The 27,839-nt window shown below is 41.6% G+C and overlaps 2 protein-coding genes and 1 long non-coding RNA gene across 4 annotated transcripts in view; 1 reads left to right on the top strand and 2 right to left on the bottom strand.

The window, feature by feature from the left end:
- Window positions 1-10,081, bottom strand: LOC127000315 (myosin light chain kinase A-like). Its single transcript, XM_050863893.1, has 10 exons — window positions 9,888-10,081; window positions 8,056-8,173; window positions 7,552-7,660; window positions 6,696-6,853; window positions 6,074-6,201; window positions 5,348-5,461; window positions 4,586-4,786; window positions 3,477-3,685; window positions 2,816-3,011; window positions 1-2,267 (listed from the first exon to the last, which is right to left on the bottom strand). Exons 1-10 carry the CDS (start codon window positions 9,924-9,926, stop codon window positions 2,094-2,096), a joined length of 1,446 nt encoding a protein of 481 aa, XP_050719850.1. The 5' UTR covers window positions 9,927-10,081; the 3' UTR covers window positions 1-2,093.
- Window positions 7,556-16,920, top strand: LOC127000318 (uncharacterized). Its single transcript, XR_007753910.1, has 3 exons — window positions 7,556-7,679; window positions 14,247-14,439; window positions 15,710-16,920. It is a non-coding gene; the product is annotated as an uncharacterized LOC127000318 (long non-coding RNA).
- Window positions 16,798-27,839, bottom strand: part of LOC127000316 (mitochondrial amidoxime-reducing component 1-like) — a 17,772-nt gene continuing 6,730 nt past the window's right edge. The window contains exons 6-11 of one of the 2 annotated variants that reach the window (XR_007753908.1): window positions 27,441-27,646; window positions 23,622-23,696; window positions 23,116-23,288; window positions 19,943-20,136; window positions 18,019-18,151; window positions 16,798-16,944 (exon numbers count right to left, since the gene is read on the bottom strand). Coding sequence is in view for 1 of the 2 variants with exons in the window: in XM_050863894.1 (XP_050719851.1) it covers window positions 23,171-23,288; window positions 23,622-23,696; window positions 27,441-27,646 (399 nt within the window). In the remaining variant the exon portion in view is untranslated. Of the gene's footprint in view, window positions 16,945-18,018; window positions 18,152-19,942; window positions 20,137-22,804; window positions 23,289-23,621; window positions 23,697-27,440; window positions 27,647-27,839 lie in introns of those variants that run through there. The other variant, XM_050863894.1, reaches the window with a different exon arrangement.

Below are 27,839 nucleotides of genomic sequence, written 5' to 3' on the forward strand. Positions count from 1 at the left end.
TTTAAATTATTTTTTATTACAAACGGTGAGCATTTTCAGCTGCACTTCACAAAGTAATAAGTCATTGTGAATATAACAGGGCAAAGAAAAATATTTTCAGCTATACTTGTTCAAATTAACTGCAAAAATAATAGTATTTTTTTAATTTTTAATTGGAAAAATAAGGTACTCTTAATGCAGAAAGAAAAGCCCTATCAGTAATATTGAGAGGGCCTATTTTATAGAATATTTGCATATAAATATAACATATGTTATATATATTTATATGAATATTATGTACTCAAATCCATGGCAGAAGACATGGCTATTTAAATCAATTATGTATAACATATGATGCAGCCATGTCTGGTGCCCTGGACCAAACAAGGGTTCAAAAGCACCGCCACTCCTACAGTGTGGCGTGGCAGAGCCTACACACAGCCTCACTATGAAGGTTAACAGTACCGAGCATGAACCCTTCCTGCATTACACTAACATATTTATAAAGACAGGAACTAGAAGAGGTTTTCCCTATTCAGCATTAAATTTAAGTTTTAAGGCAAATATATTTTTAAATGCAATGCATAATAAGTTTTCTGTATTTACGACCAGGAACTTAAGTAGTTTCTTGACACGAGTATTGTTCCCATGGGGTTGAGGTGATGACATCATTCTTTAAAGAAATGAGACAGAAAACAGTCCCTTAGAGGGAGGGGAGGCAGGACCAGAGGCAACTCTTATCATCCTCACTCATCATTGTATCTTCAACTCTTTCCATTGTTTGTAATATCCTTATCTTCTCTCCTCCTGTGTTCTCCCATTTCCTTTTGGTTTGATTTGCACACCTTTGTTCCCACTTCAGTACTTATTTTCTTGTTGTCTCCTCTATAATTCTGATTCCCTTTTATTTATGACATTACTTTCTCTTGCCTCCTCCCTTAAGGACCTCATTTCACAAACAAGGCAATTTACAGGCATTTATCTAGTGTGAGTTACTGTTGCACTCTGTTGTACTCTGTTTATCTGGCCGCCTCAAGATGTCAGTGGTTTTGTACGGTGCCTAAAATTGTGAAATATTTTATTGAGGGTAGTTATGTGACAGTGCCATGAACTGCTGCATAAACACTTTACTCCGAGGCATTTTTGTTCAATGAATTTACAGAAAATGTCTGCAAAAGCAAATCATCATCACAGTGTAATTTCACAAAAGCACAGCCATTACCCACACTCACTCTTAACACCAATTTCTGCAGATGAATGTGAGATTCCATCATACTTCTGAAGTATGTAATTAACATATAATTAATATTAATAATTCAGTTATTCTTAACTGTTTTATAAGTTTAGTTAACATTATTAATATACCTATATTTTAGTATTTCCTCATCACTCTCTTCCCAAAAATGTAGAGTGGGCGTTGAGGCGCGACGCACAGCAAAACAAGCAGACAGCAACCTGCTGCTTGGACCACAACTTAACACACAAAAATTATAAAATTGTACTTCTATTCACATCTTACAACAAACTTGCAGAGCACTTACATCATCACAAACATAAACATTAGCAGTGGTTGCACAAACCCACACACCATAACAAATCTCCCTGGGCAGAACTCTATTAAAAAAGGAATCTTCAGGAAAAAAAAAAGTATCTCTTGTGTAATGAATACTACTTGTAGAATTTCTGATGAATAATACCCCAGCAATGAGAATACATCATATGTTATGAGTTGCCTTCAAAAGCACCTTTATGAGAACCCCAAGGCTGCCTGATGATTATTACAATGCTAAACCCAAGACAAGGCCAGAGTCTTGAAGATGGCAAGAGAGAACTATGAATCCACAGTAATACCTGATGATTATAAAGACATTAACCCCAACACATCCTTTCTAGCTATCAAAGAAGGCCAGAGAGTCTTGAAGATGGCTAGAGAGAATTATGAATTCACTACAATGCCTGATGATTATTACAACACTAACCCCAGCCAGCACAAGTCCTTTCCAGCTATCAAAGGACCCCAGCACAAGTCCTTTCCAGTAATCAAAGGAGGAAGCAGCGTCTTGAAGATGGCTAGAGAGAAAAGTCAATTTGCTACAATGCCCAAATGCCCAACTTTACCACTTTCCCAGCATCACCTCCTCCTTGAACCCATTGGTCAGCTTCGGGGTTTTGTCCATAAGTCGCGTTGCATCCTCGTCCTCGTCCTCCAGTGGCCGCTTCTTGCCGGGAGAGAAGGTCGGAGGAGGTGCCTGCAGGAGCTTCTCGACTTGCCGCTTCATGTCCTCATCCTGGAAGACATGGAAGGAACCTGTGAGCCTGAGATTGAGGCGGAAGAATAAAAGGGAAGAGGAAAAGGAATAGCAAGGAGAGGATTTTGAGATAAGGAATACTGTTTTTGTAGGTGAGATCCGTTTTGTGTATGTGTGTGTGGGTTTGTGAAGGACTTGCTGCTTCATGTCCTCATCCTGGAAGACATGAAAGGAACCTGTGAGCCTGAGAGTGAAATGGAAGAATAGAAGAGGAAAAGGAATAGCAAGAGTTAAGAGGATTTTGGGATAAGGAATGCTGGTTTTGAAGGTGAGATTCGTTTTGTGTGTGCGTGTGCATTTGTTAAAGAGTCGTCACGGGTGCGTCATAATGAAATCCTGAGAAAGAAACACAATAAATGAAGACTCTACTGTATTACTGGCACTCTTGACTCTCCTCACTCTCTCTCAACAACCCAGAACTCTCCCCACACAGAAAGAAACACACTAAATGGAGACTCTACTGTATTACTGGCACTCCCGACTCTCCTCACTCTCTCTCAACAACCCAGAACTCTCCCCACACTCACCTGCAGCCAGGAGTGTCGAAGGGCAGCCGTAGCGTCGAGTCTCAGCGCTGGGTCCCTCACTAGCAGCCGCATGATGAGGTCCCGTGCTGACTCTGACACGTTCTTCCACACCTCGTTGTTGAAGCTGTATCTGGCCTGTAGGATGCTCTGCCGCACCTCCATGTCCGTGCCGTGGAAGGGCGACGTGGCGGTAAAGCTGTGGATGATTGGACACGTGAGGAAATCTATGGAAAGGAGAAAAGGGATTAAGGAGTGTACACAGAGGAGAGAAAAGATATCAAGGAGCATAAATAAGGGGGAAAAAGGGATTGGGCAGTATAATAAATCAGTGACTGTGGTGTGGTTCTGCTGTTGCTACTGTGAGAACTTTAATGGGAGGAGTGAAATACAGTACTGTAATGGTGGAAATGCAATAGATGGTTCACAAATGTCACTGTATTATTACTGAGGTCCACGAAAGGGCATCAAGGGAAAATAAAAAATTGATAGATCCAAACAGTCCCCTCAAAAAAAAAAAAAACAGTGATATTAAGTGTGTGTGTGTGTGTGTGTGTGTGTGTGTGTGTGTGTGTGTGTGTGTGTGTGTGTGTGTGTGTGTGTGTGTGTGTGTGTGTGTGTGTGTAAAGGCGTGCACATCTATAAGTCATGTCGTCATCTTCACCTGACGTAGAGCACCACCCCCAGGCTCCACATGTCCACTTGGCTGGTGTAGGTGGCGATGGTGGTGTCCAGCAGCTCGGGGGCGATGTAGATGAAGGTCCCGCAGAATGTAGTCATCTGAGAGGCATCGGCGGCCAGCTTGGAGAGCCCGAAGTCTGTCAGCTTGATGGTCGTGAACTCCTCGGTGGTGGCAAGCAGGATGTTCTCAGGCTGGGTGGACGGAGGATAGGAGGGCAATGTTTATCTCTGTCTCTGCCAAAAGCCTTGTTTATTGTGATCATTGTGTTATGGGTGAAAAGTATATGTATGGGAAAGGAGGATAGGAGGGCAATGTTTATCTCTGTCTCTGCCAAAAGCCTTGTTTATTGTGATCATTGTGTTATAGGTGAAAAGTATATGTATGGGAAAGGAGGATAGGAGGGCAATGTTTATCTCTGTCTCTGCCAAAAGCCTTGTTTATTGTGATCATTGTGTTATGGGTGAAAAGTATATGTATGGGAAAGGAGGATAGGAGTTTATCTCTGTCTCTGCCGAAAGCCTTGTGTTCATTGTGTTCATTGTGTTATGGGTGAATAGTACATGTACGGGAGGAGAGAGTCTATGATTGTCAAGAGTGGAACCTGTCCAATCTCACAAGGGAAAATAAGGATGTTAAATGAAGAAGAAAGAAGAGAAGATAAAGTAGAAAAAGAAAAATAAGAAGAAACAAAAGCAGGATTAGAATAAGAATAAGAAAGAACAAGCAGAAGTAGAAGCAATGGAAGCAGACCCAGAGGAAGAAGAAGAAAAGGAAAAGAAAAAGAAGAAGTACATATATGGGAAGTGTTATTAGGAGGAAGGTGAGATCTCCATAAAATACACTAGAATCAAATCCCATATCAAGATGCTTCAAACCCATTACTCCACCACTATGCTCATAAACTAACACATCTTGCCGTGTGACTCTGGGTTCTCATCTAAACTTTGTAACCAAATGCCTCACCCTCCTTGTTACCCCTGTGTGTAATCTTGTACCTATGTGTAACTCTGTGTGTAAGCTTGTAACTGTGTGCAAGTCTGTGTGTAACCATCTGTGGTGTGCGTTAACCTGTACCTGAGAGCATCACCCACCTTGATGTCCCTGTGTGTGATCCTATGCTGGTGTAAGTACTGGACCGCAAGACACAGCTGATAGAAAAAGAACTTGACGGTGGGTTCCGGGAGTGAGCGGGACACCAGGCGGTCGAACAGCTCCCCGCCGCCCGCCGCCTCCATCACTATGAACATCTTCTCTGGGGTCTCCACGGCATCCAGGAACTTGATGATGCACGGCTGTGAAGGGAAGGAGTGCGTGAGACGAGCTGGAGGAGGGAACATCAAAAGGAGAGAGACAAGGAGGAAAAAGACGAGATAAGTTATTCATATTGGGAGACGCTGAAAAAAGGGACAAGGATCTCTTTTTTTTTTTTTTTTTACATCACAGAGCAACTCAAGGGCAACAAAAAGATGTAAAAAAAAGCCTGCTAACTGTTGCTCTCATATAGTGATAAGTATAGAGTGGCCAAAAGAGAGAGAGTGAATACAATGACAAAACATCTGCAAACAAGAAATTAGAGAGAGGCAGAGACAGAGGCAGAGAGAGAGGCAGAGACAAGAGCAGAGGGAGAGGCAGAGAAAAAAACAGAGACAGAGGCAGAGAGAGAGGCAGAGACAAAAGCAGAGAAGAAAAATGACATGAAGAGGCGTTGAAAAATATCGCAATGGTACAAGCAACTAAAATCAATCCAATAAACATGAGAGAAGTGAAGAACAACATGAAGAGGCACTGAAAAGTATCGCAGTGGTAAAGGCAACTAAAACTAATTCATTAAGCATGATAGGAGACTGACTCACATGGTTCACTGATTTAAGGAGGTTGATTTCGTTGGTGATCTGCTTGAGGTTGTTGAGGGCCATGCAAGTTCCCTTCTTCCTCAGGATCTTGATGGCGCACCTTTCGAGCGTTCCCTGAAAATCAAAACCATCAACAACCTGCTCATTATAACAACTTTCTGGCATTCTTTTTAGCTGGTACACTGAATGAATCCATGTTGTAATGTTTCGCTTCAGAATGAACAAGGAAATAATGGATAGAAGTGAAAGAAAAATGGACAAAGAGACAAAGGGGTAGACTCACAAAAAGGAATTAATAAACAGAAAATAAAGAAAGAAATGAAGAAGAGAGATCAGAGACAAGGAGTGAAAAAAGTAATAAGTAAACAAATAGAAGAAAAAAATAAGAGAAGAGGAGAGGACAAGAAGCAAGGAGTAAAAAATGTCAAAAGTCAACACACACAAAAAAAGGAGGACAAGAGACAAGGAGTAAAAAAAGTAAAAAGTAAAGAAAAAAAAATGGAGAGGACAAGAGACAAGTAGATCCATGAGAAGTAACAAAAAGCTGAGGAGGAGAATCGATCACTTTACGAGAACCCTTTATACAACACCACAATCTCTCACAACCTAATGAAGCCTTCACAAGCACCACCCATCTCCTACTACACACAGGAACATCATACACCTTTACACCAGCTACAACAGACCCATCATCACCTTTAGCATGAAAATCAAAGGAACTCGCACCTGTCTATAGGCCAGTCGCACCTCCCCAAAGGACCCTTCCCCGAGCTTCTTGGAGATGGTGTAGACCTGTGTTAGCTCCCTTGGGTAGTCCTCGGCGTCATTCTTCAAGCAGTCATAGAACACATACACTGCAGGAGGGAAAGATGCTTAACCCCTTGACTGCGGATTTCCTACAAGAAGACATCACCAAGCTACAGGAATGGAACAAAAAGTGGCTGCTACAATTCAATGAAGGGAAATGTAAAGTCATGCACCTTGGGAGTGGATATCCAGCATACCAATACCACATGGGAAACACTCCACTATCCACCACAGAGGCGGAGAAAGACTTGGGAGTATATGTTACCAGGCTACAAGTGAAGGCGAAATCCGTGCCAATTGCAGCAGACGGGTTAACAAAAATACACACAAAGAATTACATTTAACTCTATTCAGACCCCTTTAGTGTCAAAATAAGGGTTGAATAAAGGAAGGTGGTAACTAAGAGAGTGGTCAGCATTATGAAAACCTACCATTGCAATAGGGTGAACGTATAATTAATAAAAAATAAATTAATCAATAGAAAAAAAATTAGAGAACAGTGCAACACTATACCACACAACACCACACCAAAAACACTCACATTTCTTGGTGGGGTTTGCGAAGCCGATCTCGCAGTTATTCTGCAGGACGCATCTGTTCGTTCCCTTGGTGGACTTTCCGTTAATATACATTCCGTTGAGCGACAGGTCCTCCAGAATGACTAGCGGCTCCCCATCCTGCTTCTCGTCTAACACAATCCTGCAAAGAGTCAGTAGTAGTAGTAGTAGTAGTAGTAGTGTAGCAGTGGTAGCAGTAGTAGTGAGATCCATAACAGGGTATAAAGAGAGAGTAAATAATCACTATAGTTCCAAATAAAGTCCCCTTCACGAGCAGCTATTGAAATGAAGAGTAAAATATTGACAGTAAAGTAGAAAAATAAAGAAAAACAGGGACAAAAACAATACACCTAGTTACAATACCTAGTAAAATATATACCGCAGACCCTCTATTTAATGCCAGACACATATCAGAGAAATTCAAGCAAGATGGAGGATGTTATTTCAGTGAGACATCAATTTTGGACTCGCGTGACATTTTTTCCATCTTTATCTGAAGAAGTCAGCTCAAGGGCGCATTATAACCAATCCTTAACCCAGCAGCTGTGGGAATCATGTTTCTGAAAGGCCCCTCTAAGCGAGAAAAATGAGAAAAATCATCACTCAGGCAAACCATTTCATAATATATATCAACGCATTTGTGATCAGTTTATGCATCATCGATTTTGGGGGTTTATATCATGGCAAAAATTTGGCCTGTCGCTGGTACACAGTAAAGCCACAAATTTGGCCCGTCGCTGCTACCGGGTTAAGAAGTAAGCGCTAAATTAAGGGTCTACTGTATAGCAAAAACATGGAAGAAGAAGAATAAGAAATTAACAGAATGCTTCTCTTATTTACTTGAAGTGCAGGCTGGAGATGAAGGGCAGGAGAGCGCGGTCAAAGTTGGTGCTGGTGAAGCGGTGGTCCACATCCCCGCGGCCGAAGGTGTGGACCTTCTTGGTCAAGTCTGGAGGAAGGGGAACAAGGTGGGTCATGAGATCATCACCTTCTCATACAGATAGATAGACAGATAGATAGATATATACAGACAGATAAGTAGATAGATATATAGGTAGATATACATAATAGATATACTGTAACTAGCTATATAACTGTAATTTGGTAGATGAGAATATTCAGAGCATAATAATAATATGTGATAATAAATTGTAACTATTATTAGTATTAGTATGGCTTCTATGCTCTTGTGTGAGGCTCATGATCAGTAACATATTATTAAGTCAACACATTAGGTGATCTTAAATCTTCATAACAGTAAAAATCACACACACACACACACACACACACACACACACACACACACACACACACACACACACACACACACACACACTTACTTACTGTAAGAGGCCAGAGGCTCCTGGATGGCAAAGAGTCTCCCCCACACAGTCCTGCCATCTGCCTCCTGCTCCTCAATCACCACCGCTAAGTCTTGCAGGTCCTGGGTGTCCCGCAGTTGCTGGGAGGAAAAACACATGGCAGTTCTGGATCTGGATCTGGATACATGTTGCGTAGGGCACCCGTACAGGTGCATAACACACATATTTGTGTTGGCTGTTGGGGGGACGGGGGAGCCGAGTGTGCAGGGGAGGGAAGTGAATCAAGTGTTAGTGTTGGTGTGTTGTGGTGACAAGTGAGTGTGTATTTGTTTTCTGAATGAGTCTATTGTACCGCAGTCTAAAATCTGATGAGGGAGGATGTTTATCTTTGAGTACAGACACTGATTAATAGCCATGATCGGTCATGTTACGAATTCTCTCAATTTCAGTCTGGAGAACTACACAACACTGGTCATTCGCTGAGTGGTTGATTTCAGGCTTCTTGTATCTCACACAATTTATGCATTTCTTCTCAGCCATGGTGCACTCCTGCAATTTATGATTGCCAGAGCATTTGAAACAATTTGGGGCGTCTCCATTGGTCTTGGCAGTACAGTTGGCCTCAAGATGGCCATATCTCTGACAATGAAAGCATATAATTGCATGGTATCTGCCTCTCACTGTGTATATTCCCCATTCTAATTTTAGCTTGTCGTGATTCTTGTGAATCAGCTCTCTTACAGTTGGGTCACACCTCAAAATGTAGTGCATCGTGCCGCCAGCTGCAGGCTTGCTAAAAACCAGCTCAATCTTATCCTCAACACCCCCAATGGCATGTAAGAACTCATTGCGGTCTAAGATGGCCTCCTTTATTTTTTCCTTGGTCTCCTCTTTATGCACATTGCATATCATGATCTTTGGTTTCATCTTTCCAACACTCTTGGTATTAATTTGCTCAACAGACTCCAGTCGTTGAGCAGCCTCATCCCTTGTGTTCTCATTATCAAAGTTCATGATAATTTTACCTCTATTCATAAATCTTGAATCAGTTATTTGAATACCATTCAATGCCTGGGAGACTTCATCCTTCATGTCTGTTGCCTTCTTTTCCTGTGTAGAAGCTTTTACAACTAAGAGATTTTTCTTGACCTTCTTGCCTCTCTTTGCCACCTCAGCCCAGCTAGATTCAGCATGCTCAGCACATTTAAGCGGGTTGACAACTGATCCCAGCTCCTCCTGCACCTTCACAGCCCTTGATTCAACTTCATCCTTAACCACAGATATTTCTTTAGATAATTGTTGCTTGAATTCATCCATTTTTTCCACAATTTTTATAGCCAGAGATGCTTTATGGAGGCATGGGTTGCACATCCAATTAATTTTAGGTATTTTCTCCTGCTTAATTCCAGACAAATGAGCACACTTCACTTGACACCATCTAGGGCACAAACAGCATCCAATCCATTTCTCGCGTGTGAAATCCTTACAAACGTAACACAAATCCAACGGGGCCTTGCCTTTGCCAGCCATGTCAACACAGCACTTTCCACACGGAGCAAGACGCGACACATCCGATCACGGCCACGACTACTCACTCACTCCAATAGTAAGAAAAATGGCTAAAAAGAAAAACTATCCCAGCCGAGAGAGAGAGAGAGAGAGAGAGAGAGAGAGAGAGAGAGAGAGAGAGACTACCCTTCATCCACTTTCAAAGCACCACTACACATTACCTTTCTTTCATTAATCAACCAAATCAAACGCCACAACAAGCCAATAACAAGCGGAACAAACCAAAGTAAATTAGATATACCAGCCAAGGCCACGAGGAGACTGACAGACACTTTACTCCCTTACCTGCGTGCTCTCCTGGCTGCTGGCGTAATTATCCTCCATCCCGCCGGTGCCTCAGGGGTTTAACTGCCACCAGGGGATCGCTGCCGGCCTGTCACATTAATTGAAGCCGATAATTGACCTAAAACGCCTACGTGAGCCCGGGTTTGTTATGGTGCCGCGGTCTGGGTCTTGGGTGTAGTAGTAGTAGTAGTCGGTCGGGAGTTTTGCCTTTGTAACGGCACTCCCTGATGTGTCTACTGTCTGGGTCTATTGTTTTCCTTTTTCTTTCATTCTTTTTTCTCTTATTGTCCAAAACTTGTGTACTGTTGTTTTTGTTTGTTCGGTGTGTTCATTTTCAAATAAAAATTTTCCAATGGTGTCGTCCTCTTCTTCCTCGTAAGGCTGTTGCAGCCTCACGCACTTTATTCTTTCCTCTGCATAGGCCGGGCACCAGAGCAGGAAATGTCGCAGGTCTTCGTTTTCAGCTTCACACATGTCACACTTGGTTTCCTCTTGCCGGTGTTTGTTTCTGTCTTTTAGTTGCATGTTGTTTGTCCTGCATCTGAATAGCACTTCTGAGGCTTGGTTGTTGGTGTATACCTCAGCAGTGACCTGAAACACGCGAATCACTGTAAAAAAGCATACAACAAGGCCAACATTATGCTCGGGTTTATAGCGAGGAACTTCGAGTGTAAAACACCAGACGTGATGCTATCCTTGTATAATTCCATGGTAAGACCGCACCTCGAGTATGCAGTGCAGTTCTGGTCTCCCAATTACAGAAAGGACATTGCTCTACTGGAAAGGATTCAACGACGCGCCACAAAGATGATTCCAACCTTCAGGGCTCAACCGTTCGAGGAACGACTCAAGCGACTCAATCTCTTTACATTGGAGAAAAGACGCCTACGAGGGGATATGATTCAAGTCTTCAAGTATCTAAAAAAGTTCAACAACGTCGATTACTCCAAATTCTTTGAACTGCAAACCAACTCAAGAACTAGAAATAATGGTTTACCCATTCAGTCGAGTCGATGTAACACAGACATTGGAAGGAGTTTCTTTTCAAACCGAGTCATCCGCCACTGGAACAATCTTCCCTCAGAAGTAATAAATGCGAATACCATCAACTCCTTCAAATATAGAATCGGCCGTCATTTCGCTGCGTCGGGAGTAAACTGAATAACGAGGGGCTTCCATCTGCTCCTCAATATCGAGGTGCTTTCATCTGCTCACCAAGCCCCAAGTGGCGGTCGAGCAGATTAAATCACCCAAGCGGGCGACCTCGTAATGAGCCAATAGACTTTCTGTTGCCTGCATTTCCATGTTTCCTCTTGTCCTCCCAACTCCTGTCTCCATTTTCTATATATCTTAAGGCTTGCTCTCTCATTCATTTGCCTCTTCCACTCTCTTGTATCCACCTCTCTCATTCTCTGCTTTATACTCTCCTTTGTCTCATTCCTCACACTCACACTCAGTCCCTCTGTTGCTCTCAGTTCATTCAACAGATCTTTCACCCACCTACTTTGTCTCTTCTCTATCATCTCCTCTCCCACCCTTCTCACCAAATCGTTTCCTTCCACAAGAACATACCTTAGGTACTTCCACTGTCCCTCCCTTATCCTGTTTTTAACCCCTTCGCGCCGGATGTTCAAAAAGGCCGCCTGGCTGATATACGGCATGCTCGGCCGCGCGCGGGAAACCTGAGCCGACATGTATCTGCTTGCAGTGGCGTTCCTGAGGGGGGGGGCGAGGGGGGGCTGTTTGAAATCGCCCCCCGGGCCCCAAAGTGAGGGGGGCCCCAAAATGCGAAATTTAACCATTGCTGCTATGGCAGGAGGACAAGCTAAATTCAGTGCCCCCAAAATGGTCAAGGGCCCCATTTATATTTGGACCCGAAAGACAAATTTGGGTCTCATTGTGCTCGCCTCTCACCCCATAAGAGGGGCCCCAAATGGGAATGAGCCCCCCGGGCCCCAAAATGTCTAGGAACGCCCCTGTACTGCTTGTCGCCTTGTATCCTGTTGTATCCCGTATTTGCAAAACAGCATACACGACGAGTCGACATATACCTGCTATGCATAATATAAATTGCGTCAACGCGAAATAAAAAAAAAAGCGAAATAAAGAAAGGGTAGAAAGGGGCAAGGGGGAAAGAAATAGAGAAAGCAGATGATTGTGTAGAGGAGGAAGAATGTCGAGAAATTATCGGCAAATACAACTCTGTTATCATCAGTCAGAGAGCTGCCAGCTACTCCATTGTCATCACAGACAATGTATGTGTGTACGTGTGTGTGTGTGTGTGTGTGTGTGTGTGTGTGTGTGTGTGAGAGAGAGAGAGAGAGAGAGAGAGAGAGAGAGAGAGAGAGAGAGAGAGAGAGAGAGACAATGAGACTTCCTAATTTTAGACACAAGGCGGGAAGAAGGCGGTACATACTGAAGCTCATTTTTTGTGATTGGTGGGAACAAGGATGGTGGGAGGAGCAATAGGATTTCAAGGACAGCATACGGCGTCTTAGTAACCAACACAAAGCACGGGACAACTCAATAGAAGAAGAAACAGAATAGAAATATGACGCCTACGTAGGCGTCATCGTATATGCTACTGGGGCTTCATGACGCCTACGTAGGCGTCATCGTATTGAAGGGGTTAACACTGGAGCTTCCTATCTCCCCCCTGAGTGCTGCTTCCTGTGCATACATTGGTGCCCTCAAAATCTTCCTGTACACCACATTCTCTATCCTCTGCAACTTTTTTATGTCTGTCTTTGTTATGTTTATTATATTTACCCCGTACAGGATGGATGGCAGTGCAACATTTTTCCAATAAGTCTTTCCTATTAACATTCTTGAACAGCTCTTTTCAATTACATTGTATGTCATATTTGCTAGCCTTCTCGCTTTCCTGAACATTTCTTCCTTATGCATTTGAAAACAGTTCCTCTTGTCATTGACTATTATTCCTAAATATTTAATTCTATCCCCAACACTAATGCCCCCTATATTTTCTGGTTTGTTTTCCATATTAAAAATGACAATATTGCTTTTCTGCTTATTTACTTCTAGTCCATATTCTTTAGCTATAGTCTCCATCTTCTCTATCACCTGTACTGCTTCCCTTACACTATTTGCCAAAAGCATGCCATCATCTGCAAAGAAGAGTGAGGTAATCCTGAATGCCTCATCTTTGTACCCACATTCTAGCTCCTCTAGCTCCTGAATTATTTTAAAAGTAATCATCTTAAACAGTGTAGTTGAGGCAGTACATCCCTGTCTAATCCCACTGGTCACTTCTATTTCTATCTCCTCCTCTTCTTTATCTATCTCTATCTTAGTTCTATCTCCTACATAAACTCCTGCTATGAAGTTAATTATATCTGGGTTTACCTTGCTATCCTTTAAAACTTCTATTTACTTATCTCTTCTTACACTATCATAGGCCTTTGCAAAATCTATCGAGATTACTATCAATGGTTTCCTCATCTTATATGCTCCTTCAACACAATATCTTAGAATAAATAGGTTGTTTTCTATCCGGCTTCCCTCTGTGAATCCTGCCTGTGTATCCTTACCTATACCATTTATCCTAATGTGGTCTTCCAAGCTAGTTCTAATCACAGCCATCATTAGCTTGTACCCTACATTCGTCAGAGCTATTGGCCTTAGTTCTTTAACCTTTGGTCTACACTTCTTCTTCTTCTTCGTGGGTGTTTTATGGGGCTATTTAGGGTGTGGACCCACAGCCTCCTCCCTGTGTTGTGGTGGAGGCTTTTCCTTGTTTTCTACGGGGTGACTTTCAAGTATGCGTTCTTTCCTTATTTATTTTTTTATTTTTTTTAGCACTATCCTGTACACTTAATTATCTCTCAAGACTCATTATCACACACTTAATACACTCAAGTTCTTCCTATCCACTCCCCTCTTCATCATCATTATCATCATCCTTCTCTCTATATATCTCTTTAGTTTACAGTAGACCATTTTTTTTTGTGGGGGGGGTCTAAATATCTATGTAGTCTCTCTCTCTCTCTCTCTCTCTCTCAACAGCTGGAGAGAGAGAGAGAGAGAGAGAGAGAGAGAGAGAGAGAGAGAGAGAGAGAGAGAGAGAGAGAGAGAGAGAGAGAGAGAGAACTAGCCTACTCTTCATTCACATTCAAATCACCACTACACATAACATCTCTAATCAATCAACAAAATCACACACACAGTAACATAAGAACACCATACAAACACCACATCATCCCTTCAGCATCACCACACTAAGTAACATAACACGATAAAAACACCTTCGAATCACGTAACAAGGCGAAAAACACTAAAGATTTGATGCTTCGAGGCGGCTTCTGAGAGAGGTTCAGAGGCCTTACGTGTGTCTTGCAGGCGGGCGAGCGGCAGACGCGAGCGGACAGACGAAGGAAGAGGACGAGGAAGGAGGAACATAGAGGAGAGGAAGAGGAATGGAAGGAGGACGAGGAACGAAGAAGAGCGAAAGAAGGAAGAGAGGAGTGACGGAGAGTAAAGAGGAAGAGGAGAAAACGGAGAAAGAGGAGGAACGAGAACGAGAGACGAGCAGGTATGTGTCTTGTTAGTCATCCACACTTAACATCCCGCTCTCTCCCTCCCTTGCATCCATCTCCCTTTTCCGTTCATCTCCGCCTGTGCAGCATCCGTTCTCCCTGCCCTTCACATTCTCCCTTCTTTACGATCCTCTCCACACCCTCTCCCTTCTCTACTTAATTGTCAGCCATTCAGTTAGTCACGATACATCTAAAGTTCGTCATGTAGGCAATCGGTCACTCGGTCAGTCAATCATGGTATAAATTAACTAGTCTTAAGTACACCTCATTACTTTAAATCTAAATTACTCTTTAATCTGAGGTACTTTTGTGAGTGAGAATGAGAGAAGACTTAAGTATCGGAATGGGTTAAGTGAATGAGATGGTTGGCTAATTCACTTGTGTATTTATTATTATTATGCTTAAACGAAGATAATGGTTGAGGGAAGGGAGACTAGAGGTATAATTATGGAGTGGTGGTATGGTAGTGGTGGTGACGTAATTGGAGTTGATGGTGGTTGAGAGAGGGGCCATTACCTAGTTTAATTCTTCGATCGCTTTACATTGGTGATGGTGACGATAGATGGTAGTGAAGATGGTGGTGGTGATGGTGTTGAAGCTAATGGTGATTTTGGTGATGATGGTATTGACGAATGATGGTTGAGGTAATTATGGTGTTGGTGGTAGTTTAGTCAGTTACCATTCTCTCTCTCTCGATTATATTAAATGGCAGATCGATACACACATACTTTCAACTTGACAAATAAATTCCTCGGCTTCTATAACGACCATCCTCAACACACACACACACACACACACATTGGGGAAAAAAAAGCCAGGAAAACCATTGAACTGCTGGAATGTCAAACAACCCAATAATGCAGGAATAGGGAAGGGCTGATTATAGCAGGTGATGGTAGTAGTAGTGATGGTGGTGGTTGTAGTCAAATCATTATCCTATCAATTTCTCTTCTGCAATCTTCCATCCTCTCCTCCTCTCTCTCTCTCTCCAATTATTTCATGCAGTTTAGTTTTCTTTGATAAAATTATACTATTATTTTAATGCAGGGAAGAAAATGGCAGAGTAATGGTAGTGATTAATGAAGTTTGGAGCATATGCCGTGGTTGCGCGTTGCCTTAGTGCTCATCTCTGTCGCATGAGCCCGTAGGTGGGAGAGAGCGAGAGAGGAAAAAAGCCAGGAAGGGTCACTCGCTTCAGAAGACAATTTAGCATGCATGGTGATGGTATAGTTAAAAACATCATCATCATTCTTTTTTTATTTGCAGGAATGGGGGAAGTAGAGGAACAGAGGAAACTGGAGAAAATAGAAGGAAGACGAAGAGGAGGAAGAGGAAGAATTAAAGCTCCAGAAGAAAATGGAAGGAAGACGAAGAGGAAGAATTAAAGCTCCAGAAGAAAATGGAAGGAAGACGAAGAGGAGGAGGAAGAAGAATTAAAGCTCCAGAAGAAAATGGAAGGAAGACGAAGAGGAGGAGGAAGAATTGGAGCTCCAGGAATTGAAGACTTCTATTCCAGACATCATCTTCATATCCCAGCGGAGGTTTTGGTGACTCGCGACTCCATCCAGTGACTCTCCCAGCAGTGTAGAGCAGTCTTGGTAAGTCATTCAGGGTTTGTTTGCCTCTTTGTATGCCTCTCTAGTGATTGTGGCGATGAGTACTTGCCACACGCCATTCACAGAGGCAGAATAGATATGAATAAACCCCAAACGTTGCCAGATTGTCCTACTCAGCCTCTTATGTTTGGTGATTTCAGAGCCAAAACCTGTCTCCTCCACCCCAATAACTGACTTCATTTATAGTTATCGTTAAAATGGTTAATTATCGGTGTTTCTTGGCAATAGTTATGGTAAATACGATCCTCTGAGGACGATAATCTGGCAATGGTGATAAACCCACACTTGTAGACAAAAGATGTATATTTACCAGACTTTCAGGGGACATTGCTGCAGTCGTCTGTGGTTTAAAGGAACAGTAGGAGGAGGGATAAGTACATACAGAGCTTATTGTATACACACACGAACAAGTAACCAGACTTTCCCGGTATTTGACCTTTGAAGTGATGGGTTTGCACACTCAGGTCACTCCAAAGATCATGTACTGGGAAAATCATGTTGCTTGTTCGTCTGTGTATAGGAGGACCTCTGTGTGTACTTTCCCTGCTCCTAACTCTTCCTTAAAACTACTGGAGATGACGGTAGTGTCTAATGAAGCAGTCTGGTATATATATTCATCTTCCATCTGCCAGTGTGGGTTCACTATGCATCTGTTCTGTCTTGTGTGAATGATGTCTGGGGAATCTTCACCACCACCATCATCCACACTAGAGGCACCAAGCACTGACCAACTCACCAGGATAACTCTACACTGCTGGGAGAGTCACTGGGTGGAATCACAAGCCACAGACGAACTTCCGCTTGGCTTTATGGCTGCACCTTCATGTAACTTGCAGAACCCAATAAAGAAAATCAACTGTCCTTCTCCTTTCATTCTCCATGGCTCTGGGGATTAAAAAACATGGGTAGAGATATACATGGTCTTTACTAACATATATATATACAGTCTTAAGGCTAGTAGTGTACAGCATCATAGCTAACACCTACATCTATATACTCCCCCAACACCAAAATCCACTCAGTAACCATACCAGTAGGAGGGTCTTTCGGCAAGAGCTGGATGACTGACTATACCCCATCCTGTCTGATGCAACCCAGGGCTGACCCAAGGGTTCCGGGGTCAAGCATGTAGGCGCTCCATCGCACCCACACACTTGACCACCTCCGGAAAGCCTTGAATCACCCTGGGTCGCGTCAGATAGGGAAGGGGTCATGTTAGTCAGTCAGTCACCCAGCTCTGGCCTTCTAGCTGGTATGGGTTACTGAATGGGTCTAAGTGCCTGTCTACACATGCACTCTGTCTACTCCTTCACCTGCTGCTGTCGTATCTGTGAGGGAGAGACTGGGGGAAGGGAAGAGGAGGGGGAGGAAAACACACACTGCCCTCCCTAAGTTGAAATAGCAGAGGACTTTAGGGTAGAAATGGAGGTTAATTAAAAGGAAGAGATGGGGGAGGAAAACACACATACTGCCCTTCCTAAGTTGAAACAGAGGAGGAATTTAGGGTAGAAATGGAGGTTAATTAAAAGGAAGAGAAAGAGTTGAGGGTGAGAAGAGTCCATACCCCCTTCCCATCGTGTCCATCTCCGCAACACGCCCATTTGAACACTTTTTTTTCTGCACAAGTGAGGCACAAAAATGATCTGGTGTCACTACTGGAAAACTTTTAAGACAGCTTCTTCAAACTAACTCAAACTGTGATGGAGCCAGCGAGTAGTCTATCATGGTCATGGTTTGGGGTGTGGCCTGTGCCCTGAAGAACCCCAGTGTATGGTTTAGACTGCCAAGGAGCTGGTGTGAGGGAGGAGTGAGTGGGGTGAAAGGGCATGAAGAAAGGGAAGAAGCAAGAGTAGTGAGGAAGGGGAATGGGGAGACAAAATAACAACTTGAATATTGCCATCAGATAATGCCATCAGAGAGAAACAAAATATCACAAATTAACCAACAATGACCACAGACCTGAGAGTGGGTGAGGGTGTTGGGTGAGGTCTGGGAGAGAGGGGTGTGTTGGCATGTTCAAGGGTGATGGTCAGCTGTTCTTGCACATCCTTGGCCACGCAGACTCAAGGAAGCTGTCCACGCCATCCTCCACCTGTCGACAGAGGAACAGAGATTAGGTGCAGTTGTTGCCTTCCTCTCCTCAGCCACTCTCCCCTTACTGACTGTGTTCATTAAGCTATACTCCACTGGGCTCCTCTGAACACAATCTTACTTCCATTATCTGCTCAACTGATCCTGTCCAGCACATGAGGGTGAGATGTGGCTCTTACCTTCATATCTTTGATACTTATTTTTTAACTTTTTTTTCTTACAGTAAAGGGGGTAGTAGACCCCTCAGAATGTCTCCAACAAGAATAGAGGAAGATGCCAAGAGGCATCAAGTTATCAATAAATAACTAAACTTAAATCAAAATTAAACATAAATTTTATCAAACCTAACATCTCCGTTTAGAGGTGGTGGCTGAGTGGTCTGCATGTGGGTGTGGTGTCCTGGAGGACCTGGGTTTGAGTCCCGCCCGCCACTACAAGCAGACAATTATCAGCCATCGCCAAGTGGCTGAAGACTAACCAAATGCTGTCCTGATGATTGCCTATCACCCTAGACCAGGAACGGACAACCTTTTCGAAGGGAGGGGCAGATGAGACTTTCAGGAGCAGGCCACGGGCCGGACTGAAAAATGAGAACACTAAGGTAAAAAAAATAAAAAATGAAAAACCTACAGATCAGCGAGACAACTGGTGATGCTTGCCATGAAGTGTTTCAATGTCCAACTCAGTGGATGAGGTGGACAACAGAATAGTGTCACTCAGGTGGAGGTCTGAGAGTTGGGAGCAAAGTCAAGACTTGATGTCTTTCACTTCGGAGAAGAGCGGCTCACAACAGTAGTTGCAGCAAGGCAAGGAAAATACTCAAACTTAACATCAGACAACTGATCACTTGTAAATCTCAACCTCGAAGGCATTGATGCATGCGTGCATGTCTGTCAAGAGAATGCCTTTGCCTTGCAGCCTCACATTAAAAACGTTCGGATGCGATAATGTCTGTGAGTAGGGCCAGGCCAACGAGCCATTGCACGTCAAGGTGATCAGCGTGGGGAAGGTTCTTCTGGTGGAGGAAAGCAGCATCTCCTGACAGTGATGTCTATGAGTACATAGGTCCAGGCCAGTGAGCCATTGCACGGTAAGGTAATCAGCGTGGGGAAGATTCTTCTGGCGGAGAAAAGCAGCGATCTCCTGCTGCAGGTCGCACACATAGACAGCATGGCCCCACAACAAGACAGCTTCAGCCTGTCCTTTTTTGTTTGAATTAAATAGGACAACCAAATCTCAAAAAGGACACAGTCTTTAAAAGAACAGACCTGGCAACTCTCGCAGAGTGAGGTGAGGAGCGCAGGCTTGCCAAACAGTATTTGCCAGATGTTGTTGTTTGGCATTTTTTTTCCTTGGGTTTCACAGGCCGGATTGCAATGTTAATGCCTGGCAGGGTAGCGGGCTGGACACCGGGCCTTCACGGGCCAGATATGGTCTGCGGGCCGGAGGTTGCCCGCCCCTGGCCTAGACTCTAGATTAACTCTCTAAACATAATAAAAAATGAGCTCTGGGGGACACCATGATCCAATATAATCACTTGCCAGCACCATAGCAGGCTGGGGCCAACCACCAGGCCCAACCAAGAGAGCCTACTGGCACCACAGGCAGAACATAGAAAAATGTTAATAGATAAAAATAATGGGTGTGCACATCAAGATCTCAACCCCCACCTTTGGATATCTAACTAAATCTGACAACCATTTAATTGGCCCTCCTATATATAATTTTCTCTGTCCCTAGCCTTTGAAACACAAGCACTGGAGCAGAAAATAGATAGTAAGCGTCACGTCACCTGCAGGAGTCGGAGCGGTCAGGGCTTCCTCTCTGCTCCTTGGTGGGGTTCCTAACAGCCTGCCTCCTCGTGTCTCCTTCATTTCCTCTTCTGCCTCCTCCTGCCGATGGTAAAGGCACACGCAGAGCTTCCTGGTGGTGTTATAATCCCCTTGTGGGCCAGCAAGAGGTCAAGGGTCATCTGGGTGTCCATGGCTAAGAAAAAGGACAGTCAACACACACCTCCATGCTGGTTCAGTTGGGTCTCAATTGGGTACATCCTGAGGAGAAACGTTAGGCTTTTGTTTCTTTGGCCACGAGATGTATCCAATTCAGCCTCCACCAGTCTATAGGTGGGATACATATTGAGGTGAAAACTTTAGTGGAAACAGGTATCTATTGTCTTTTGAGGCACAATAAATGATGGATGTGTCTTTACAAGAAGCTTTTTTACCTACTCTCTCTCTCTCTCTCTCTCTCTCTCTCTCTCTCTCTCTCTCTCTCTCTCTCTCTCTCTCTCTCTCTCTCTCTCTCTCTCTCTCTCAGTTTTGAAGAGTAAATATTGAAAGAAAAAACATGAAACATCACAGAACTAACTAATTTTGTATGTAGCTGTGATATATTAAGCATGTCATACTATTACATCAATAATACAAGTATGTAACCCTGTGGGAAGCACCCTGAACTTGATGATCTAGACAGGTCGAGTACTAATTATCATTCAATCAGGGTATCTGGCATAATGTAATCAAATGAATCTTTGTGTTAAACTCAAGAATTTTTTGTCATCTGCTCCCAAGGCTGGAGTACACACACTAACATCAGTTATTAAAAAGATGTAGAATTTTAAGGAAGGACTTCTTATATAGTAGATTGGCTGATTGTAATGATTAGACCAGATAAAAAAGGCAAAAAATGTTAGGAAAGGCCTTAGTTCTATAATAAAGTGGCTGTTTATGACAACTATTGTGAAAACCTTAGCTAGCAAGGCGAGTAGGTTATAGCTTATCTTTATATACATTCATGCAATCCAATGATTAAATAATAAAACAGTTAAGCATAACATTGTTTATTACTTAATCTATTTCTCTCTTCAGTGTACAATGTATATTGGATATACATACAAATGTATAAATATATAAGCTATAATATTTAAGTTTTAGGCTGCAGATAATTAAGCAGCTGAATGACAAGTTAACCCCTTGGCTGTGGATTTCCTACAAGAAGACAGAGGCAACAGGAATGGAACAAAACGTGGCTGCTACAATTCAATGAAGAAAAATGTAAAGTCCAGCACCTTGGGAGGGGATATCCAGCATACCAATACCACATGGGAAACACTCCACTATCCACCACAGAGGCAGAGAAAGACTGTATTACAAGTCGAATCTGAGAAGTTTTGGGTCCCTACAGACTTCGGGATGAATAATTCTGTAGGGACCAAAACTTCTTGGACTCAACTTGTAATACGGCCTTATGTATTACCAGGCTACTAGTGAAGGCGAAACCCATGCCAATCGCAGCGAACGGGTTAAAGGTAAAGATAAAGTATGGCACACAGACTATAGCTGCACGAGCGAGGCCTTGCTGCTCATCTCTCTTATTGACCCTTGAGCCTGGGGTATAGCGCAAGTATGAAAAGCCAGGTTATCTTCCCCAGGTTTCCTCAGGTACTCATTCATCAACCAGCAACAAAAGGGAGAATGTGTGGGTGGGTTGGTTGTGTGCCAAGTCCCCAGGTTGGGAGTTGAACCCTGGCCCACAGATTTGTAGGTAGGTGTGCGAACCACTACACCACAGGGGAATGTGACAATGCTATAAACTTATATGCTTAACTTAGTAAATGCATTTGACTTAAACAGTTGAATATTCATAGAAAATAAACTCCATTATGAGCTACTATTACTACCACTACTACCACAACTACCAGAATCACCACACAACTGATGTAACAACTTTCTCATAACACACATTTATACTGCAGACATCATCATTGAAGCTGATAAACAAGACTCTTATAGTTCCATCTTCATTGTCTTATTACATAGGGTTTTCTTAATGGTGTAACCAGGGTTGGCAATGATTAAATCAAATTGATTTAATCAAATGATTAAATCATTGATTTTTTTACTAAAAAAATCATGATTTTTTTGATTTTTTTGATTTTTTTACTAAAAAGTATTCCATAAGTTAAATGATGTGCTCCAAGGATGGTAAAGTAAAACAACCTATTATTCATTTATTCCCTTCATGGTATATACCAGTAAATAAATAAATAAATTAAATAAAAAATAAATAAAATAAAATAAAATAACGAAAAAAAATTAAAGTAATCCTACATTAAGTTTATTCACTCAGAGGCTTTCTGTGATGACCCTAGTTATGGTTTTTGTAAATGAAAACGAGTTTTGCTGTGTGGTAATAATATAAAATGCTGTCATGAAAATAACTTCAGGCAACTCTGTCTGTCCTAAACCTGGTCCTGTACCAACTACAAACAAGTATTGAACACGTATGTATCAGGATCCTTGACTGTGCTCACACTTACACGCCCTAAACTCAAACTTAAAGTAACCTATGGAGATTTTCAAATCACTCAGTAGGATATATATATATATATATATATATATATATATATATATATATATATATATATATATATATATATATATATATATATATATATATATATATATATATATATATATATATATATATATATATATATATATATATATATATATATATATATATATATATATATATATATATATAAAAATCAAAAAAATAAAAAAAATCAAATAAATCAAATAAATCAAAAAAATCAATGATTTTTTGATTTTTTTGATTTTTTTAAAATCAAAAAAATCACCAACCCTGGGTGTAACCTGTTTAGTTATGAGCAAAAAGCTATCATACTCATATAACATCACCCTCATAAAATAATCGCCTAAGTCATTTTTCAGCGATTTCCAGGTTTTTGTCAACATCAATTTTTCAGCATGGTACCCATTTTTGTATAGCTGCCTTTGTTATTCAGGGTTTGAGTGTTCTAGAATTGGCCTTTTCATTTCTGCCTCAATCTTAACCAAATGAGATGATGACAGTTCTTTTCTGATTTCCTGAAAAGTAGAAAATAATGGCTTGGGCGGTTTCTTTACGAAGGTGACGATAAATGGAAATCTAATCTATTACCATTGGAAGGGGTGGATGTAATGGCTGCAGCAGATCCGAGTGTATCAAGATCTCTTTAGGACACCTTGGCCCTAGTCACAAACACCTCGTCTCCCACACTCACCGGGCCGGGCAGGTCAAGGCCAAGGTTGATGCCGAAGAACGGGTCATCGATTCCTTCGGGACAGCGATATCTGTTGGCACATGAGAAAAAACACTCAAATTACTAACATGCTTTAACAGAACTCAGTAACATCATTATTTATTCCATTTTTTACAGTAAAGGAAGCAGCAAAAGGGGAAAATAACTAAGCCTGCTAATCACTGCTCCTATAAAAAAAATAGAAATGAGTGGCCAAGAGAGAGGTCAGTTTCAGATCTACAACTTTCCCTTTGATTACTGACCATTAGAGCACAAGTTAGTATTCTTGCCACATCAAGGAGATATTTTGGTTTGATTCCCCAACCTGGTGACTATGACATGGAGTGAGTGAGGTAAAGAACGACAGATAAGAATCAAAACCTACGTCTTGAGAGTACGCAGAGGCTCCATGCTGGGATTCTTCTTGCCTGTTGCAGCGCTTATTGTGGTGAAGATGCATCTGTAAAGACATACCAAGACAGCCCTGTTAAACTCTGTCCTACTTAGTGTGTGTTAACCCCTTAACTGCGGATGTCCTATAAGAAGACATCACCAAGCTACAGGAATGGGACAAAAAGTGGCTGCTATGATTCAATGAAGAGGGGAGAGGATATCCAGCATGCCAATACCACATGGGAATCACTCCACTATCCACCACAGAGGCAGAGAAAGACCTGGGACTGTATGCTACCAGGTTACCAGTGAAAGCCAAATCCGTGCCAATTGCAGCGGACGGATTAAGTGATCAAAGATAAGCATGAGTCAAACTTTCTGTGAACCAAGTTATACATTAGGGTGGATCAAAAAATCCGACTTTAATATTTTAAATTGTAATAGTGTGGAAAATATGGGGGATGTTGATCGTAACTTGCAACAAAAAAATTAGACTTGTGAATAAATATCTTCAGGTGCCCCAAAGCCATTAAATATAATGCATAATTGATAAAACTTGCATATTCCTTTATGTATAATAAATAGCTACCTAAAGGTATTTTAAATTGTAATAGTGTGGAAAATATAGGGGATTATAATAGTTGTTTGCAGCAGAAAAATTAAACTTGCGAATAAATATCTTCAGGTGCCCCAAAGTCATTTAATATATAGCAAAATTCATTAAAAGTGGCATATTTCTTCATGTATAGTAACTAATGCCTAAAGTACATAAACTGACAAGTGTGGGAGACAAATTTATATATATATATATATATATATATATATATATATATATATATATATATATATATATATATATATATATATATATATATATATATATATATATATATATATATATATATATATATATATATATATTAGTGCTTAAATCATAGTTTTCAATGGGAAACAGCTTTAGGAAAATGTAGTGATTGCACCATGTTACATCAGGCTTACCCATCCTGCTCTGATCCAGGCTTCCCTGACTCTTCTTGCCCAGTACTGAGCCTTACTTCGTACTGTATGGATGGCTTTACTGTGTGCGCCTATTAATGCTAAATTATAGCCTAATTTAGCATATTTTTGGCTCCAGACTTATAAGACAACATGGCTAAGACACATACAACTAGATCAGCAGATGAGTGCCCCATTTTTGGACATGGGGAAGATTTATGGCATCAAGTATTACCAACTTATGATACAGTAATGAGATGTTATATATTTGTGAGAAATGATCTGAAGAAGAGCACAAATAAGGATCCCTCATTCTCAGAAATTGCTGACAAGGTTGTAGAAAGGCTAAAGGTAGTTTGGAAAAACACATTTATTCCAACTGTGTCAAATCAACGGATTGAACAAATGCTGAAATGTTACCATGCAAAGTATCGCAACATATTAAAACCCCACAAAGGCAGAAGTGACTCTCAAGCTTACAGGGCAAAACTTGAAGCATTCAAGTTAGAAGCACAGAACAAATTGTTTGACATTGCAGCATGTAAATGTAAACTACCATCAAACTGTGCTTGTCCCAAAGAAAGAAAGGTTCCAAAGGAAGAACATATTTTCCTGTTAGATCAGAGAAGTGAGCGGAAAATGGTCATTGATCGAGTGGACATAACATTAACCAAGAAAAAGACTGCAACAATGCTAAGGAAGCAAAGAGAACAACAACTGTTATCCCATACAGATTGTACGGACACCACCAATACTGATCTTGACATTTCATCAGAAAGTGATAATATATCTGAGCATACAGATGATGATGAGCTATATCCAGAACCAACACCTTCCAAACGAATGCTTGAGAAGAAGCATATGTCTTCCCCTAGGAAGAAGAAAACCAAACATCTTCAAACTGTAGCATGTGCATGTGATCGAGCTGGTGTGTCAGACAGAGCTGCAGCTCTTATTGTAAGTTCTGCTTTGCAAGATATTGGAGTTGTATCAAGCCAAGACATGTCAGAAGTTGTGGACAGAAACAAAATTAGAAGAGCTAGGCAAAAGATGCGATCATCCAGCATCAATCAAAGAGAACATAAAGCAATCACAGGCATATATTTTGATGGCAGGAAGGATTTGACATTAACCCAAGAAATGAAGGGGGGTAAATACTACAGAAAGAAAATAATGGAAGAACATATAGCTCTGGTTCATGAACCTGGAGCAGAGTACATGGGTCATTACAGTGTAACATATGGGTCTGCAGAGGGGATAAGTAAAGGCTTCTTTCAGTATGCTGAAGAAAATGATATTGACCTGAAAGACCTTGTTGCAATTGGCTGTGATGGCACAGTAGTTAACACAGGAGAAAAAGGAGGAGCCATAAGGATGATTGAAGTGAAGCTTAACAAACCAGTTCATCATTTCATTTGTCAACTCCATGCAAATGAGCTGCCACTGCGTCACTTAGTGGAAAAACTTGATGGAAAAACATCTGGCCCACATGGTTTCACTGGGCCAATTGGTAAACTGCTCAATGACTGTGAGAATCTTCCCATTGTAGCATTTGAAATAATTGATGCAGAAAAGCCAACTGTACATTGTTATGATCTTAGCACTGACCAGAAGTACTTACTTGAAATTCACCAAGCAATTATCACAGGAATTTGTTCACCAGATTTGGCATATCGCAACCCAGGAAAAATGGCCCACTCCCGTTGGGTAACGACTGCAAACCGCTTGCTTCGTTTGTACATCTCAACTGATAAGCCTTCCAAGATATTCTGCAGCATTGTGCAGTACATAATGCAGGTTTATGTGCCAATGTGGTTTTCCATTAAGCAGAGCACATCTTTTGTAAATGGGCCAAAGCACATACTCAAGACAATTGAACTCACAAGAAACCTTGGTGATGATGTGTGTAATATTGTTAGACCTGTAATTCAGAGAAATGCTTTCTTCTGCCATCCAGAAAACATTTTAGCAGCAATGATAGCAGACAACAAAGATGAAACAAGAGAATTAGGCTGGAGGAGAATAAAGAAGACCCGGCAGAAAAACAAACAGAAATCTGTGAGATGCTTCAAGGTTCCTCCTATAAATTTTGATGCAACGGATTACACAGATCTGATTGACTGGCAGCTAAGTCATATCTCTGAGCCACCACTAACAAGGAATATAACAGATGAAGACATTGAACACCACATTACAAATAGGAGTAAAATGACATTTGAAGCATTTCCTTGTCATACTCAGGCAGTGGAGAGAATAGTTAAAGAAGTCAGTGATGCTTCATTGAAGGTGTGTGGGCATGAGGCACGTCATGGATATATACGATCAAGACTTGCATCACGTGTCAAGATACCACGCTTTGAAAGTAAAACTAACTTCAAAGCATAAGCAAATGTTAAAGAAATTAATAATTGAATTTGTCATGCTCAAGGATGGGTGGTTGGGATGGGCATGGGCGGAGCTCGACACACAGCCACCTCCTCGTGGTGAGCTCTGGATAGTCTTACTTAAGATGAACTGAGAGCTGTGTATCTGGACATTAATAATAGATGTATAAAACATGGCATATTACAATGGAAAGCAATATTGTTGCAGAAACATAGATCTCTGCTCACAGGCAACAACATATCGAGTAATTATCACTTATTATATTTTTCAAAGATGTTGGGGCACCTGATAATGTAGTATTAGACATTTGAGCTTTTAACAGTGTTAAACTCTTTGCTAAGCCCATATTTTCCACACTATTACATGATGAAAAAAACAAAATTTTCTTTTTTCGCCAATTTCAATCCACCCTATTATACATGTTGCTTACCTTGAACATGGCACCACATTCCTGAAGACGGCATCCCCGATCCTGACATACTGCCACTCGTCCTCGTCAAACGGCTTCTTGGTCCCCTCCACCAGGATGTTGGGGCGGAAATCCTCAGGAGCAATGGTGGAGCTGACGCGGCCCTGGAGGTCAGCTATGCTCTCCGTGGTCATGAGCATGTAGCCCGAGAAGTCTGCATACAAGGACTGCAAAATGGATGAGATGAGTAAAGTAGGAATGGTTTGGGGTTATGAGTAGATGGAGAGGGTGTTATGGGAGCATATTTCATTGATAAATAAGGTTAATGAAGATGTATGATGTGAAGATATTTGCAGTTTGATTAGCCAATATTCATAAGCAAAAAACAAGAAATGTCTGCTTTTAATATTTATGGAAAAT

This window comes from Eriocheir sinensis, chromosome 18, assembly GCF_024679095.1.
Source record: "Eriocheir sinensis breed Jianghai 21 chromosome 18, ASM2467909v1, whole genome shotgun sequence".
Lineage (NCBI taxonomy): Eukaryota > Metazoa > Arthropoda > Malacostraca > Decapoda > Varunidae > Eriocheir > Eriocheir sinensis.

Bases quoted from the DNA above. Each gene is read 5' to 3' on its own strand.
- LOC127000315 (XM_050863893.1), bottom strand. From the start codon at position 9,926: ATGGAGGATAATTACGCCAGCAGCCAGGAGAGCACGCAG. The intron at 4,787-5,347 runs GTGAGTCAGTCT...TTCCCTTCACAG, and splicing joins TCCTTAAATCAGTGAACCAT to CCGTGCATCATCAAGTTCCT. The intron at 2,268-2,815 runs GTGAGTGTGGGG...CATGTCTTCCAG, and splicing joins TTCGACACTCCTGGCTGCAG to GATGAGGACATGAAGCGGCA.